This window comes from Astatotilapia calliptera, chromosome 22, assembly GCF_900246225.1.
Source record: "Astatotilapia calliptera chromosome 22, fAstCal1.2, whole genome shotgun sequence".
Classification (NCBI taxonomy): domain Eukaryota; kingdom Metazoa; phylum Chordata; class Actinopteri; order Cichliformes; family Cichlidae; genus Astatotilapia; species Astatotilapia calliptera.
In genome coordinates this window covers 23,336,570-23,351,160 of record NC_039322.1, presented here as the reverse complement: position 1 = coordinate 23,351,160, position 14,591 = coordinate 23,336,570, and the positions used below count along the sequence as shown (strand labels likewise).

Here is a 14,591-nt window from a genome sequence, read left to right as displayed (position 1 = left end):
CTAAGTTTCATGAAACTGGTTCAGTGTTGGATTTGCCAAAATGTGGATGCAAGAAAACTGTCACTAATGAAGAAACATCAGTGGCTGTCCTAGCTTCATTCAGAAAGAGCCCACAGCGTAGCACTCGCCGCATGTCACTGGAGAGTGGCATTAGTCGAACATCCCTTCGGCGGATATTAGCTACTCACAAATGGCACCCTTATAAACTCCAGCATCTCAACGAGGATGACCCAGATCGGAGCACAGAATTTGCAGAATGGGCAAATCAAAAATTGGAACAGGACCCTCAGGTCACGCAGAAGATTTTGTTCAGTGATGAGGCAAACTTTTATGTGAATGGTGACGTTAACAAACAAACCCACCGCTATTGGTCTGACACTAACCCACATTGGATGGATCCCTCCAAGACTGTTGGAACAACAAAAGTGATGGTTTGGTGTGGTATGTGGGGTACAATGATAGTGGGTCCATTCTTCATCTATGGAAACCTCAAGGCCACTGGATATTTGAAATTTCTACACGATGATGCATTTCCCTCTTTATGCCCGGAAGCCTGCATGTTCCCTGAGTTTTTCCAGCAAGATGGTGCACCACCACATTATGGGTGCCAGGTCCAAGCATTCCTAGATGAACAGTTTCCTGGAAAGTGTATTGGTCGTCGTGGGCCAGTTGAATGGCCCCCAAGGTCTCCTGATCTGACCCCCTTAGACTTTTATCTTTGGGGTCATCTGAAGGCAATTGTCTATGGTGTGAAGATACGAGATGTGCAGCACCTGAAACTACGGATACTGGATGCCTGTGCTGGCATTTCTCCTGCGGTGTTGCTATCAGTGTGTGAAGAGTGGGAGAAGAGCGTTGCATTGACAATCCAACACAATGGGCAGCATATTGAACACATTTTATAAGTGGTCAGTAGCTTGTAAATAACTCATGAAAGAATAAAGTTACGTTGAAACCAAGCACACCATTGTTTTTCTTGTGACATTACCAATAAGTTTGATGTGTCACATGGTCCTCTTCCTACTGAAAAAACAAAAGTTGTATCCAAGATGGCCGACTTCTAAATGGCCACCATGGTCACCACCCATCTTGAGGAGTGTGATGGCCAAACCCATGGCCACACTCTAAAGTCGGTAACTTTTGTATTTTCATTCTTCATTTGAACATAGTAATACATTTTAGTTGCCAATAACTTTATTGATTGGTTTGGATACATTTGTTCTATTTGTAAGCGCGCACATTTAGTTTACTTATGTATTCATACTACTTCATTTCTTTGCTTTCTGACTAACTTTTGTCTTTTTATTTCTTACCTGCCATCATCCCTGGGAGTTGCTGGACAAAAGATAGTAGCCAGGGTTTGAAACCATTAAATACAAAGGAAGATAATTGGACCACACCACCACTTCCTGCTGAAGGGGGTAATGTGTGTTTTCTTTACTTTAAAAACAAAGTATTTGTATTTAATTAAATATTTGAGTTTAGGGTTTAATGGGGTTTTTTGATTTTCTTCTTTAGTGTTTAGTTTATTAATACTGCATCGTTTGTGATTTATGATTGTGTTTTGTTTGTTACCCCTCATGTGTCACAATGGTCTGATCAGCCATTATATATACCCTTGTATGTCATTTCATGCTTAGGTCAATTATGTGTGTTTGAGCAGTCATTTGCCTGGTTAAGTTTGCAGTCTTTGCCTGAGTTCAGTTTTGTTTCTTTGACCTCTTTTATGAGCTCAACATTTATTACTTTTGTAAATATAATTTTTTGGGGTTAAATAAATGAAAATTATATTTTTCTAATAATTCCTGGGACTCCTCCTGTTTTTCAACTCGGTCCATCACAAGGAGTTTGCCCCCTGACATATACTAATGTGCCACAAACAGGACTTTAATATCACCAACCATTCCCATTTTATTACAGTGTATCCATATAAATGGCCCACCCTGTATATATATCTTGCAGCACAAGTACCCACATTCAGAGATCAATAACACAAACAGTATTATTACCATTTAAACTAATACAATAAGTGCTTAATCTGACGTTATAATTAACTTACCTATTGCAATGTGCAGGCGATGTCTGAAGCATGAAAGTCTGGTCCAGTTGTTGAGTGCAACGGCTTTCACAATGTTGGCCCCGTTGTCTGTCATCACACACACTTGTTTGAGCTGAGGAACTCTTTTAAGCTATATTTTCCCCAGTATGGTCCTCGGGGAAAAAAACTTGTTTCGAGGCACTTGTTTTGTAGCTTCCAGTCTTTGTCCACATAATGTATTGTGAGGCTCATGTAGGGGTCCGATGTTCGGCTTGACCACATGTCCGTGGTGGACGCACTCCACTGAAGATAACGCATTTGACACCTCAGTACTTTAGAGAAGTATTTCTTGGTGGGTAGCTTGTAGCGTGAATTGAACGTTTTAAGCATCTTTTTGAAACCTTCTCTTTCCACACTATGAATAGGCATCATGTCCCTGGCTAAACAATGTGTCACTGCATTAGTTAGTTCCCCCCAGCGTTTGCTAGTTTTGTCATAAGGCATGCAGCTATTTAAAGCTACGTTGATTGTTTGAGGCATTTTGTTGGGTAGATAGCTTGGACTGGGAGTACTGTAAGATGCTAGTTCAGATTTGCCGCTACCACTCCCCGGAGTGTCGGCCGCATGCGGCTTTTTAGTCTTTATTTTGCGGCTCTGGGTGGTTTGGGAAAATAAATTAGAAGTATTTAGCTGAAGTGTATTTTATTTGTGTTTAGTTCTTTTTTTAACTTGTACTTCTAAATTGGAAGATTGTTGTGATTTTGAAATATAAAAATTTCATTATATCTTATTATTTTTTCATCGCTCAAAATAAGCGTCACACTCGCGGAAGCCGAAACGCCGTGCATTTATCGAGACTTTCGACCCCAGGTAGGCCAATTATGGATCTTCATATCCACATTATGTCGGCAGCTATTCTCCACCGTGAACTACGTTAAAAACAAACACCGCTCACGCCCCACAGATGACAGCTTACAGTCCTGCGTAAAGATGAAAGCCCCGATTTGCAGACGCTGTGCGCAGAGGTTCGGGACCATAAGTCTTATTGTAAACATATCACGACAGACCCGACGATGTTTGCATGAACATGCTTTTCAGCATCTCTTTATTGACCGCTTTTCACACACGGTTGCTGTACGCATACAGCCGGCTGTAGCTTTTCAGCTCACAGCCCGACACATACCAACACAACAGCATAGAGAGCACAGACTTTAAGGTGGCGAGGCGTGATTACGGGTGCCGCTCAGGTAGACCACGCCCCGCCACACACATTAACCAGGTAAAATACATATTTAGGCATAATTTTGCAAATATCTTTTTTTAGCCGCATAGTGCTTTTTTCCAATTACTTTTTAAAAGTCAGGTCAAGGCTCCAAAAGTCCAAAGGCGATATAAGGGTGGCGGCTCACAACAGTTTTTGTTTGCTACATGGATCATTTTAGTTCAGCTGGGTGTCTTTCCTTTTGTTATATTTCTTTAAGAGTTCAAAATGTGTTAATTACATAAATAAAATGTAATTTTCTCGGTAGCACTTCATGGATTTCATAAGCAACACTTTAGTTGCTCTGTGGATTCTTTTAAAAAGCAATTAAAAACTTTTCTTTTCAAACAAGCCTTTTGTTGATCTACGTATTTTATATTCTTTATTTACATTTGATCTTTTACATTGTGTATAATGTCTGTTGATTGTATTGTTTATTTTAATCTTTGTGTACAGCGCTTTGTGACTGCCTTTCTGTGAAAAGCGCTTAATAAACTTTACTTACTTACTTTAGTTGTTCATACAAAGAATAAAGGTAAAAAAAACAATATATGCAGTGTTATCTTCATTTTAGATGTCAAAAAGTATTTGCGGCTCCCAGTGTTTTCTTTTGCGTGGAAACCGGGTCGAAGTGGCTCTTTGGGTGTTAAAGGTTGCAGACCCCTGCCATAGGCCATATATTACCCACGACTCACGTATAGACCCACTGAGAGAGCTAACCCAGTACACAGTTATACCCAACCACATGGCAGGAGAGTTAGCTTAGCTTAGCCTAGCGCCCGCTAGCGGCACAGACAGAAACATAGTAATTTCCCCCCTAACCTCAGTTACAGTCCCAAACACATCTTATTATCACATCCTCACACATCACAAACTTAACGTTGCTCATTAACGCACACTTTTCACGGAATGACCACTTCTCTGCTGGTAATCCGGAGCAGAAAAGCTCAGGTGCCTTGCCCACGTTTCTCCCTGCCCATAGTCTCTCTCATACAAAGCGGTAGGGTGACCTCTACTGGCCACTCTAAAAAAACTACAGGTGAACTAACAACTGAACAACAACCGTAACTACGGGGCCTTTTGTACAGCCGCCCCCAAATGTATGGAGTACATTTGCTCACAACAAAAGGCAACTTTACAAACAAAGTCACTATGATTGCCTTCTGTCTTCGTCCGGGAGGGCAGGCAGTGCCACCAGCCTCGCCACAGGTCGGGTGAAGGTCCTGTCTTTCACCTTGATGTCAGCAGACCTGATGTGCCCGTCTGCACCGGGGTGGACTTTGGAGATGCGACCCACGAGCCAGGAAGTGCGAGGCAGCTGAGGATCTACGATCATCACCACCAAACCTTCTGTGACATCCGCGGGGGATGACTGCCATTTCTGCCGCAGCTGCAGGCTTGGAAGGTACAGCCGGATGAATCGAGACCAGAAGTGGTCAGCCAGCACCTGCTGAACACTAACACCAAAAACTCCATCTCCGCATGGCGGAGGTTTCATCATGTTTTGGGGTTGCTTTGTCCCAGTTGCCTTGCAGCCATCGATACTGGTTTCATGACCAATTGTTATTGCTGGGTGCTATAATACTTCAATGAGCCAAAGAACACAGTGAAAAAGACGAGCTCTGATGAAGAGTGATGTACAAAACATTCCAGAAATACTGAGAAACTGAAACACTTTTACAAAAGTCCTGCTGCTCATCGCAGAACTTTCACGAGCGGCTACTGAAAACATCTCATGGACGCTGCTAAAGAAAGTATAAGAGTTAATCAATTCAATATTTAGTAAGTCAAACATATGACATGATCGGTGTGCTCAGTGTGTTCAAATAATGACATGAAAAGCTCCGTTGTTTGTGCTAGTTTAGTCAGACAAAGTTTATCAATAGTTGTGCCTCAAGTTAGGATCAGTGCAGAAATTTCACAAACCTTTTCTTGGAACTGTACATCACAAGGTAGAAGTTTACAACAGTCCGCCTTAAAAACACAATAACCAAACAACACAAAAGGGGGCTGAATGGTAGCGAGGCCTGTATTCTTCGTTTTTTTCCAGCTTAAAAAAATCTAAGACATTATTACAGTGTGTAAAAATCTTACTTAATCCAAGGATTATTTACAAAATATTAAAATAAACCTCATGTATATAGAGGCACTCGGCACACCACAGGAAAATGCAACATAAAGTGTCTGAGTAATATGCCGGGTTGCCACGTGACACCAAAGCATCTTCAGTTCATCTTTGCATTGATTGAATGAATGAATACCATTCTTCTGAAAGATTTAGTGACTGCAAAGCCATCACTCTAGGGAACGATGGTCAGGATTTGTCCCATAATTAGTCAATTGTCTGTATTAGACATACATGCGTGGTACATTTAAAATATCAAAAGAATAGTTATATATTCAACCACTGACTGGTTAACTTAACATTACTACTTTCTGTGGGTACAGGAGAAACATATCAGACCGGCTCACCCATTTTTTTTTCTTTGTGCACTCCATACAGATGCAATCTGAGAACATGTTAATTATTGAGCTTTAGATGCTTGTAAGCATATTTTATGAACAGAGCAGGTCAACCTGTTTCCTTCTGCCAAGATAAGCTAAGCAGCCATTGGGTGTCCTGTAGCCCTATAATAAATCTCCCAAAGTGCACAATCATGCAGAAACTAACTAACAACTTAAAAATACACATCTGTTTTTCAAAGATAATAGTCAGCAGTTGCAATCTTGTGCATAGAACACATCAATAAAAGCAAGTACACATCAGTCACATTAAACAATCAAGGCGACATCAACCTAGAACTTTGCTTTGCCGTTCATTTCTATTTTGGCTGAGATAGTGTCCACTGGGTGATCTTTGTAGCTTTTGTCCTTGCAGCACTTCCTCTGGAAAAATTTAAAGAGCGCAAAAATGGGGATGGCCAGACTGGGAATTCCAGCAAGGATAAAGATCATGGCATAGATCCAAGAGGGATAGGGACGTGCTTCCAGTATGGGAAAGCTCGCCTGTGATCGGGATCAACAAAAAAGTTACATTTTGCAGCACAAAACATCAAACTACATCTTTATTCCTGCAGTTACTGTATGTAAAAACTTGTTGTAAACTACTGTGAACAACAAACTTACCGCTTCCTCGTCCCACACCAGATAGGTTAAATCTTTGGTGACTTGGGTAACAAAGTAGAAAATTAGGATGAAGATCATAAGGAGTGGGCTAATCACTCTCCATGTTGCCTGCCAGAAAATATTGGGCTTGTGGCCAACCATAAATTCAATGTCCTTGTTGAACCTGTTTGAAAGCAATAAGAGGGAGACATACATACGTGTAAAAATCATCCATAAAAGGCAACCTTGTAGATTTTATTAGTTACAGTAAATAAAGCATCACATGTCACTGTTTGCTCAACTGGCTGATACCAAAGCAGACTGTAGTCTGTTATTTTTCTCTAAGCTAACTTTGAGTCCAAATTGACAACATTAAAAGATGTATATTACACCACCTTTTTTGCACCTTTTCTTCTAACTATTAGATAATTGTTATAAATAAGTCAACTTAACTGCTTTCATGTGCATGGTCAGAAACTCTAAGCCAAAAGTACATTTTACACATTCCTCCCCTTCCTGTTGCAACATTAAAACACACTTCTGCTGTGATGAGTTACATTATCTCTACTGCAAGGTCAGAAGGCAACGCTTTGTTTGAACTCTAACAAGAACTGTTGGTTGCCTCACTGAACACTGACCTTTTCTGCCTCTTATGAAAATACCAGGAAAGCGAACTTTCCCATAATGACAAGTACAAACATGATTCTGTTTAGATGGTCGGATGTTTGATAAAGTACCTAGAAGGTCATTACTTTGGAAGCTGACTCAATGATCACCTAAGGACGGGCACACTTACCTATCAATCCCATAGATGTAGATAACTGCAAACATTTCACAGAAACCGATGATTAGGAGGGGGATTGAGCCTGCAAAGTTGTCAAAAAGAGCTAGCCAGTAGTTCCCAGAGCGTTGGGTGAATATGAGCCCAAGAGCAAAGGATATTAAGCAAGTAAGACCTGAAAAAACAACACAAGCAGGCGGTTACAATCATACCCAGTTTTCCATGGTGGTTATGAAGAAGTTCTCAATGTGAGAAAGTTACCAGTAAAAACTTCTTTAGGCCAAGTTTGAGGAAGAACTCTAAGGTCTTGAAGGGGAACCACCACTCCCTCAATGCTCCCAAACATAGTTGAAAGGCCGAGACAGAAGAGCATGATGAAAAAGAGGACTGCCCAGAGAGGTGAAACAGGCATCTTCATGATGGCCTCTGTGAAAACGATGAAGGCCAGGCCCGTTCCCTCCACACCCTGAAGCGGTACAGGGCAAATCTTTCAAGTTCTGAATCGATTTTGAATCATTTTTGTGACACTCAAACTGAGCAAATAATCAGGGAATTAACAGGATACAAAAAAATAAAGGCTCCACTGACCTGACTGAGTAAATTCTGAATGTCGCAGGTTTTTAAGGGCAAACCTTGGATGATATCTGGATTTGTCTGATTTAGGCTGGTCAGAACCTGATCGTAGTTCTCTATTGTGATGGAGGTTTCAGGGTAGTCAAAGGCATTGATGAGATGCAGGATGTTACTGAAAAAAAGTAAGAAAAAACTCATATGAGTCTATCTAGATACAAGTAAATCTCACTCTCTCATTTTTCCCCCTATTGTAATGTCATCTTTTGTGCAAACTGAAACTCACTCTCCCTGGCATTCATCAAATTTCTGCGTTGCCCTGAAACCGATGATGGAGTAGATCACCGTTGCAGAGTACACCGAGGTGCAGCCATTGATGATGGAGATGAGAACGGCGTCTTGCTCACAGTTGTTGCTGCAAGTAGATTTTAAAGGGACATAGCGTGAGGACACTTGCTGGACAGTGAGTTCCATTATGACTGTGTAATCAAGACCTTTACTCACTGAACAGAGTTGTAACTGGAGAAAGAGATGAGGCCCCCGAAAGCCAAGGAGAAGGAGTAGAAAACCTGAGCTCCTGCATCCAACCAAGTCTGTGGATTCATTAACTCATCCACCTAAAGAGAATCCAAAGATAAGCATTCTTATTGAGCTGTGAGCAGATTTCTGACCTATACAGAATTTTAAAACGGACACTTTCCCACCTCACTGGCTGTTGTTAGTTAATAATCTAAGAGGGTACACACAATGCACAATTGCACAATTGTCACCAGGTAATTTGGCTTTAAAGTGCCTATCTAGATTACTTATGTATTGGAATTTACAGTACTAACTGTGCTGCGTTTCAGCCTTCAGTATCAGCTTTTATATCAGCTTTTATCAGTCCTGTGATAAAGGTTTACTGCTCTCATGTTTCAGGCCTGGGTGTCTTAAAACGGCAAATAATAGCTTAAAGAAATAGGCTTGTATCTCTGTAAGTACACTTTCTAACAGTTATATAACCATATATTACTGTAATGTCTGTGCAATAAATATGAGCCTTCAGCCATCTAGCTTAGCTAAGCATGAAGAGTGGAAACAATGAGGTCCAGGTTTCACTGACGTTATTGAGTAATTCTCCACAGACGTTGTAAAACTGTACAAAAACCATAATGACAAATAAGTTCATCTTGTCCCTTCTGATTCTTGTGACATGTGATACATTGAACCCTTACATCTGGTGTGAAGAGGTACTTTATTCCCTCTGTAGAGCCTTTGAGAGTCAATCCTCTGATGAGGAAGATTGTGAGGACAAAATATGGGAGAGTGGAGGTGATGTAGACAGCCTGAAAAAAGAAAGATGGCACTGAGCAAACCTACATGTAAAAATCACTTCCTTTTCTTAGACATTGTGATTTTTCAGACCTTGCCAGAAGTCTCAATGCCACGAATGCAGCACACATACAGCAGAGTCCAGGCAGCGAACAGGGCCAGCACCATCCACCACTGCAAACCTCCAGAGTCATCAATGGCTGCTGAAGTGTTCAGAGTCTCTCTGTACCAGAAGTAGTCAACAGTGGTGCTCCGTGCGCACTCAGCCACTAAACCTGCAAACGGCACAAGCAAGAGCAACTTGATGGCAGGCTAATCATCGCATAACGTTCTATTGTAACCTCTTGTTAGATGAAGGCACACCTGTGCTGTTAGCATTGAGAGGGCATTGGCTCCAAGGCAGAGGATCTTGAAAGGAGTTGAACAGGTACCACATGATCCAGGCCATGATGGTGTTGTAATACATACCGACCAAAAATGAGACAAGTAACGATGCAATGCCTGCAAAAGAATGAAGAAAACAGTGGAAAAACTCACAGTGATTATCTGCTTAAGATGTGGGCCATGTTTGCTAGCTTATTTTAGCATGACAGCATAGTAAGTGCTATGTTTATATATGTTACATATGATATATGCTTGGCAGGAATTTGGTCTCATTATGGTGCTCAGTGTACACTTAAGTGATCCCAATATTGAGTGTTTTTTTCTAAATGCTTGGATAGGAATGATTACTCGGTCTGTATTTTGTATTAAAACCTAGCTTGAGTAACCGTTGCTGCAAAAGCAAACCTAATGGAAGAACAGAACAATTCCATCCTCTAAAAACTCTAAATTAGTTAATACATGAGATATTTAGCCATTACGGGAATTATAACTTATTGCTGTCTGTGGAGCCATTTTGCCAACATAGACACAATAAAACACAAAGATACGAAGGCGCACACACCCACACACATGCATGTTTTTTTTTGTACACACCAACTCCAGTCAGGTAAGGGTTGATTGCTCTCCACACTCCCACGCTGCCTTTTCTCAGGCGCTGACCAATGGCAAACTCTAAGTGCAGCAGCGGGATTCCCTCCAGAACCAACAGGATAAGGAACGGGATCATAAACGCTCCTAAAAGCACAACATTCACATTCATAATGAATTAGCAAAGTGGTGAGATTTTCACTTTGTTAGACACTTTAACAAAGGAAACTAAGCACAAAGATACTTGTAAACTGTGGAAAGCAGCTTTTTATTAGCTAAACTAGGAACTGTACAAACCAAGAATAAGACTCACACATTACCGTTCCCATAGCATTTATCTCAAGAAAGACTTTATTTTTTTGAGTTTCATTAAATAGAAATAAAATTCAATAAAAATCTAGTCAGCATCTATATCTGATTATTTATGGTGAATAAAACGGGCATTTCCATAATTCATACCGTGGGGTTCTTTGTGTTGATACAACATGTCTGCATGCTTTGTCCTATCACTTGGTTGTAACCTTTTAACAAAAGCATTTCTCAAATGGTATAATTTCTTTCCAATCACTAAAATCCATAGTGTCCTTTTGTTAGCAAAAACAAAGTAAATCCACTGATATTTTCTTTTGTGGCATCTAGTCTATATTCAAATATCTTTCACATCTACTGCCCCACACGTCCCTGCATACCTCCTCCATGGCTTTGACACAGGTACGGGAACCTCCAGACGTTACCGAGTCCCACGCAGAAGCCCACGCAGGTGAGGAGGTACTGGGCTTTGTTGTCCCATTTGGGCCTGTCCCCAGCCTCCTCGGTTTCCATCCTTTCCAAATCTTCATGAGATGGGATTCGGTCATCCAGTCCTGGGTTTGGTAATTTCAGCTTCATGGTGGCTTGCTGTAAACCTCCTCCGTGCAAAAAAGAAATTGGAAATAAGAGCTTCTGTGTCTCTCTTTAATAAGAAGTTCTGTTACTTTTGTAAATTTTTAAGCAACTGAGAGGATTCAGAAGTAAACCTCCTCTGTGCAGTCGGCTCCTGAGTCTCCTAGGACTATCTCTCTCTCTCTCCTCCCTCTCTCTGAGTCCTTTATCCCTACTGTGTGTCCAGGTGAGGGACACTGAGGCATTTACTGTGACCCGTTGCACCTAACTTGTGGTTATCAGTCACTTGTCTTAACCTGTGTTATATTATATGATGTCAGCAACTTTAAGCGGAAAAAGGTGCAACCTTGTTCTTAGTGGTTAATACATTACACGAGATGCTGCCAATAACCCTTTCCCTGGGCGAAGAGTGATTGGGTGAATTCTAATACCGGAAATGATATAAACCTCTGTCTTTACCATCGGGTCACGTTTTTGTAATCCCTGATAAACTAGATGGCTTATTTCTTGCTACAATAAGAACATTATTCGGTCTGTGAAAGCTCATTTGTGACTTATTTGAAATGATAACCATTAAAGTATTTTTAAAATGATCACAGAGTTGTGGAAGTGATTTTTTTCTCTAAGTTTATACCATGTTTACCTCACAGTATGATTGTCAAGTAGTTCACGGCCCTTGTAAACCTTATCAGTGTTGCTCTCTAACGTAATAACTAACTAATGAAAGGCTGGCATCAACATTTACGGAGTGGTGCATTTCCACTATCAATGTAACTGGCAGTCACACTCAGGGAGTAAAGTGGGACTTGGCTAAATAATGGGGCGGTAGAAGGTAAATATTAAGGTGGAGTTTGGAAAGTGTCACTAAAGAAAATCATCAGATTAACCCTTGTGTTGTCCTCGGGTCATTTTTGACCCTAAAAGAACTCTTTTTTTTTACCATGTTGTGGAAAGGAATGACCAGTAGAACAATGCACATATTGTCCTCTAATATAATGAGGAGGAAGAATCAACGATCAGGAGGATCCAGGATTAGAAGATAAAGAAAATATTGCCAATATTTAGACCACATGCTACACAGCAAAATCTCCAGTGTTAAATTAACACTAGAGAGTGTCTATATGGGTCCACACCTCTGAGTGTTAAATACAACACTGTTGAGTGTTAAATTAACACTTTTGACAGTGTTATATGTTTAAAAGTAACCTAGTCAGTTTTAAAGATTAACAATGGCTAACACTGAGCAGTGCTGATTTTCTAACACTGGAAAATAACTCAAAATGTTAGAAATATTCCAGTGTTAGAAAATCAGCACTACTCAGTGTTAGCCAAAAACAAAGGAAAAGCTCATTTAAATGAGGTTTTATCAGACTTAAAAAAGAAATAGTGTCAAAATGTTTGAATTAAGTTTTAATTGGGTGAAAAATCCACTTCATATTAATTAAGTATCAATCAAACCAGATGGGGTCATTTCTGACCCCTGAGGACAACAGGTGTGATTATGTGCTGCTTTAAAAAATTTGAAATGCTTCAAGAAAAACATTCTCACTAAAGTTCAACATACAGCACTCTGTGGTTAGTCAAATAGTCAAAATAATCTAAACATTTAAATATTTTATTGTCTGATTTTATTTTCGCTAAAAAACAGGCTATACTTTATGTAAACAATTTCTGGTGGTCCCAAATTGCAAAATGAAAGGTAAATTTTGTGGTAATGTGTTGGTCTTAAGCTAAACTAAGGTGTAACACTGAATTGATTGACAATTTGTACTTTGTACTTTAAAAAACACTCAAATGAACTGGGGTCATTTTTGACCCCTGAGGACAACAGGTGTATTGCTTCACCTACTGTAAAGCATTACCTTTTATTTCAGTGGTCAACAGGACAAAAACAAAACTACATGAACAGAATATCCCATCAAATCTCATTTAAAAAAAAGACAAAACAGCATTTTCCCCTGGAAGTTACTTCTACCATCGCCTTTGCTGTTGCAAAATTCTGCCAAAATTCTGTCCAATTCAGAATTCTTTCAATTCTTTTCCAAGCCCTTCTCTATGCATACCACCGTCCATCACTGTAAACTGTACCGCAACACAGCAGTCCCAGTTTAGCCTGCGCTAACTACCCATGTACTTCTTAATAACATGAAATTATTATAATGTAATTTGTTTTTAAAGACATTTCACAATATGAAATAACCAGATATCTCAAGCAGCACTTTGTGTACACATCCACTGTCTGACTACTTCAATCTAACATGGAGTTTCCCATTGTTGCTGCTTTGTAAAATGTCTGTTGCTGAGCAGTTCTTGCCTCTGAAGAATAATCTCTTTTCTTCCTCTCTTGACCTCTTTGTCTTACATCTTTCTCTGAGAGTGAATTTATTACACGCTGCTTTTTTTTTTTAATGTGGAAACTGCAGCTACAGCAACCGTGGCTTCCCTTTTTTTTTTTTAAAGCCTGTGCAGAACAATTTGTGACATTGGTGATATTTGCTGACCTGTGAGAAATTACCTGCAACTTCAAAAAAAAAACTTACTCCTCTTATGCTCACTCCCCACTGCCTGCTGCAGACCGAATCATCAAATAGTTAATAGTTCATTTGTGCATGTGAAGTCAGCAGGTTACCATCAGTAATGTTAAATGCTTCACTGTGGGGGTGAAATAGCATCTAAATGACTGATTCTTCCACTCTATTCATTTTTTTGTCTTAGTATCACAGTGACTCTTTTTCTTAATATTACATTTGACTTTCATCACAATTCTTTCTTTCTTAATAGATCCCTGCCTCCAGGATTCAGTGTTTTTTCAGCATCATCCATCAATCCGTTCTCTTTCACTCATCCTTGACAGGGTCACGGGGGCGGGGGCTGGAGCCTGTACACCCTGGACAGGTCGCCAGTCTGTTGCAGGGCTAACACATAGAGACAACCACTCGCACTCATATCCACACCTATGGGCAATTTAGAATCACCACTTATCCTAACCCCACTAACTGCACGTCTTTGGACTGTGGGAGAGAACCCACGTCGACTCCACACAGAAAGACCCTGATGGTGGGATAGAACTCAGGACCTTCTTGCTATGAGGCAACAGTGCTATGTTACAGCACTCTAAATTCAGGATTTTATTTTCTTTCTTTTTTTTAAAGGTTTGTCATCATGGGACCATGTTAAAAGACAATACTGGATGTCTTTTTGAAAGATACATGAAGCTTAAAAGCACTTAAATTATGAAGATTTATGTTACATTCAGGCTGTCTGTGAAGAAATGTGTAAAATAATGTTTTTTAAAAGTCAGATTTGAGTATCAGTCATTTTTAAATGGAAATCACTAATATAATAAAAAATAATCTCAAGATATTGCTTCATTAAAAATATTTCATTTGCTACTGTAAAAACTATGCTTTCTTTAATTCAGTGTAGATATGCTGAGAGAAAGTTATCCAAATGTATCTATGCACGTATTTCTAACAGATTTGGATCAGCATGTGGGAGTAAAAAGGGCAGCGCAGCACAGGTAGTTTGTTCATCTTGTCACAAAAGATACAAAAACCGCTTTCAACCTGCTGTTTTCAACAAATTAAATTGTACAAAATATCTAAAACGATTTGTACAGAACACAAAACTCACAATATGTTAACACAACCTCACACACCCCTACATCCGTT

General features: G+C 39.9%; 1 protein-coding gene across 1 annotated transcript; it reads right to left on the bottom strand.

Annotated features, from left to right (window-relative positions):
• Positions 1-5,329: 5,329 nt before the first annotated feature.
• LOC113014509 (sodium-dependent neutral amino acid transporter B(0)AT1-like) lies at positions 5,330-11,058 on the bottom strand. The gene is made up of 12 exons (XM_026156093.1): positions 10,728-11,058; positions 10,045-10,185; positions 9,430-9,567; positions 9,160-9,341; positions 8,970-9,080; positions 8,260-8,372; positions 8,042-8,170; positions 7,774-7,930; positions 7,447-7,651; positions 7,201-7,360; positions 6,426-6,588; positions 5,330-6,305 (listed from the first exon to the last, which is right to left on the bottom strand). The coding sequence occupies exons 1-12, from the start codon at positions 10,924-10,926 to the stop codon at positions 6,096-6,098; spliced, it is 1,908 nt and encodes a 635-aa protein (XP_026011878.1). The 5' UTR covers positions 10,927-11,058; the 3' UTR covers positions 5,330-6,095.
• Positions 11,059-14,591: the final 3,533 nt, after the last annotated feature.

Bases quoted from the DNA above. Each gene is read 5' to 3' on its own strand.
- LOC113014509 (XM_026156093.1), bottom strand. From the start codon at position 10,926: ATGAAGCTGAAATTACCAAACCCAGGACTGGATGACCGAATCCCATCT. The intron at 10,186-10,727 runs GTATGCAGGGAC...TTGTGCTTTTAG, and splicing joins GTGTCAAAGCCATGGAGGAG to GAGCGTTTATGATCCCGTTC. The intron at 6,306-6,425 runs GTAAGTTTGTTG...TCCCGATCACAG, and splicing joins TGGTGTGGGACGAGGAAGCG to GCGAGCTTTCCCATACTGGA.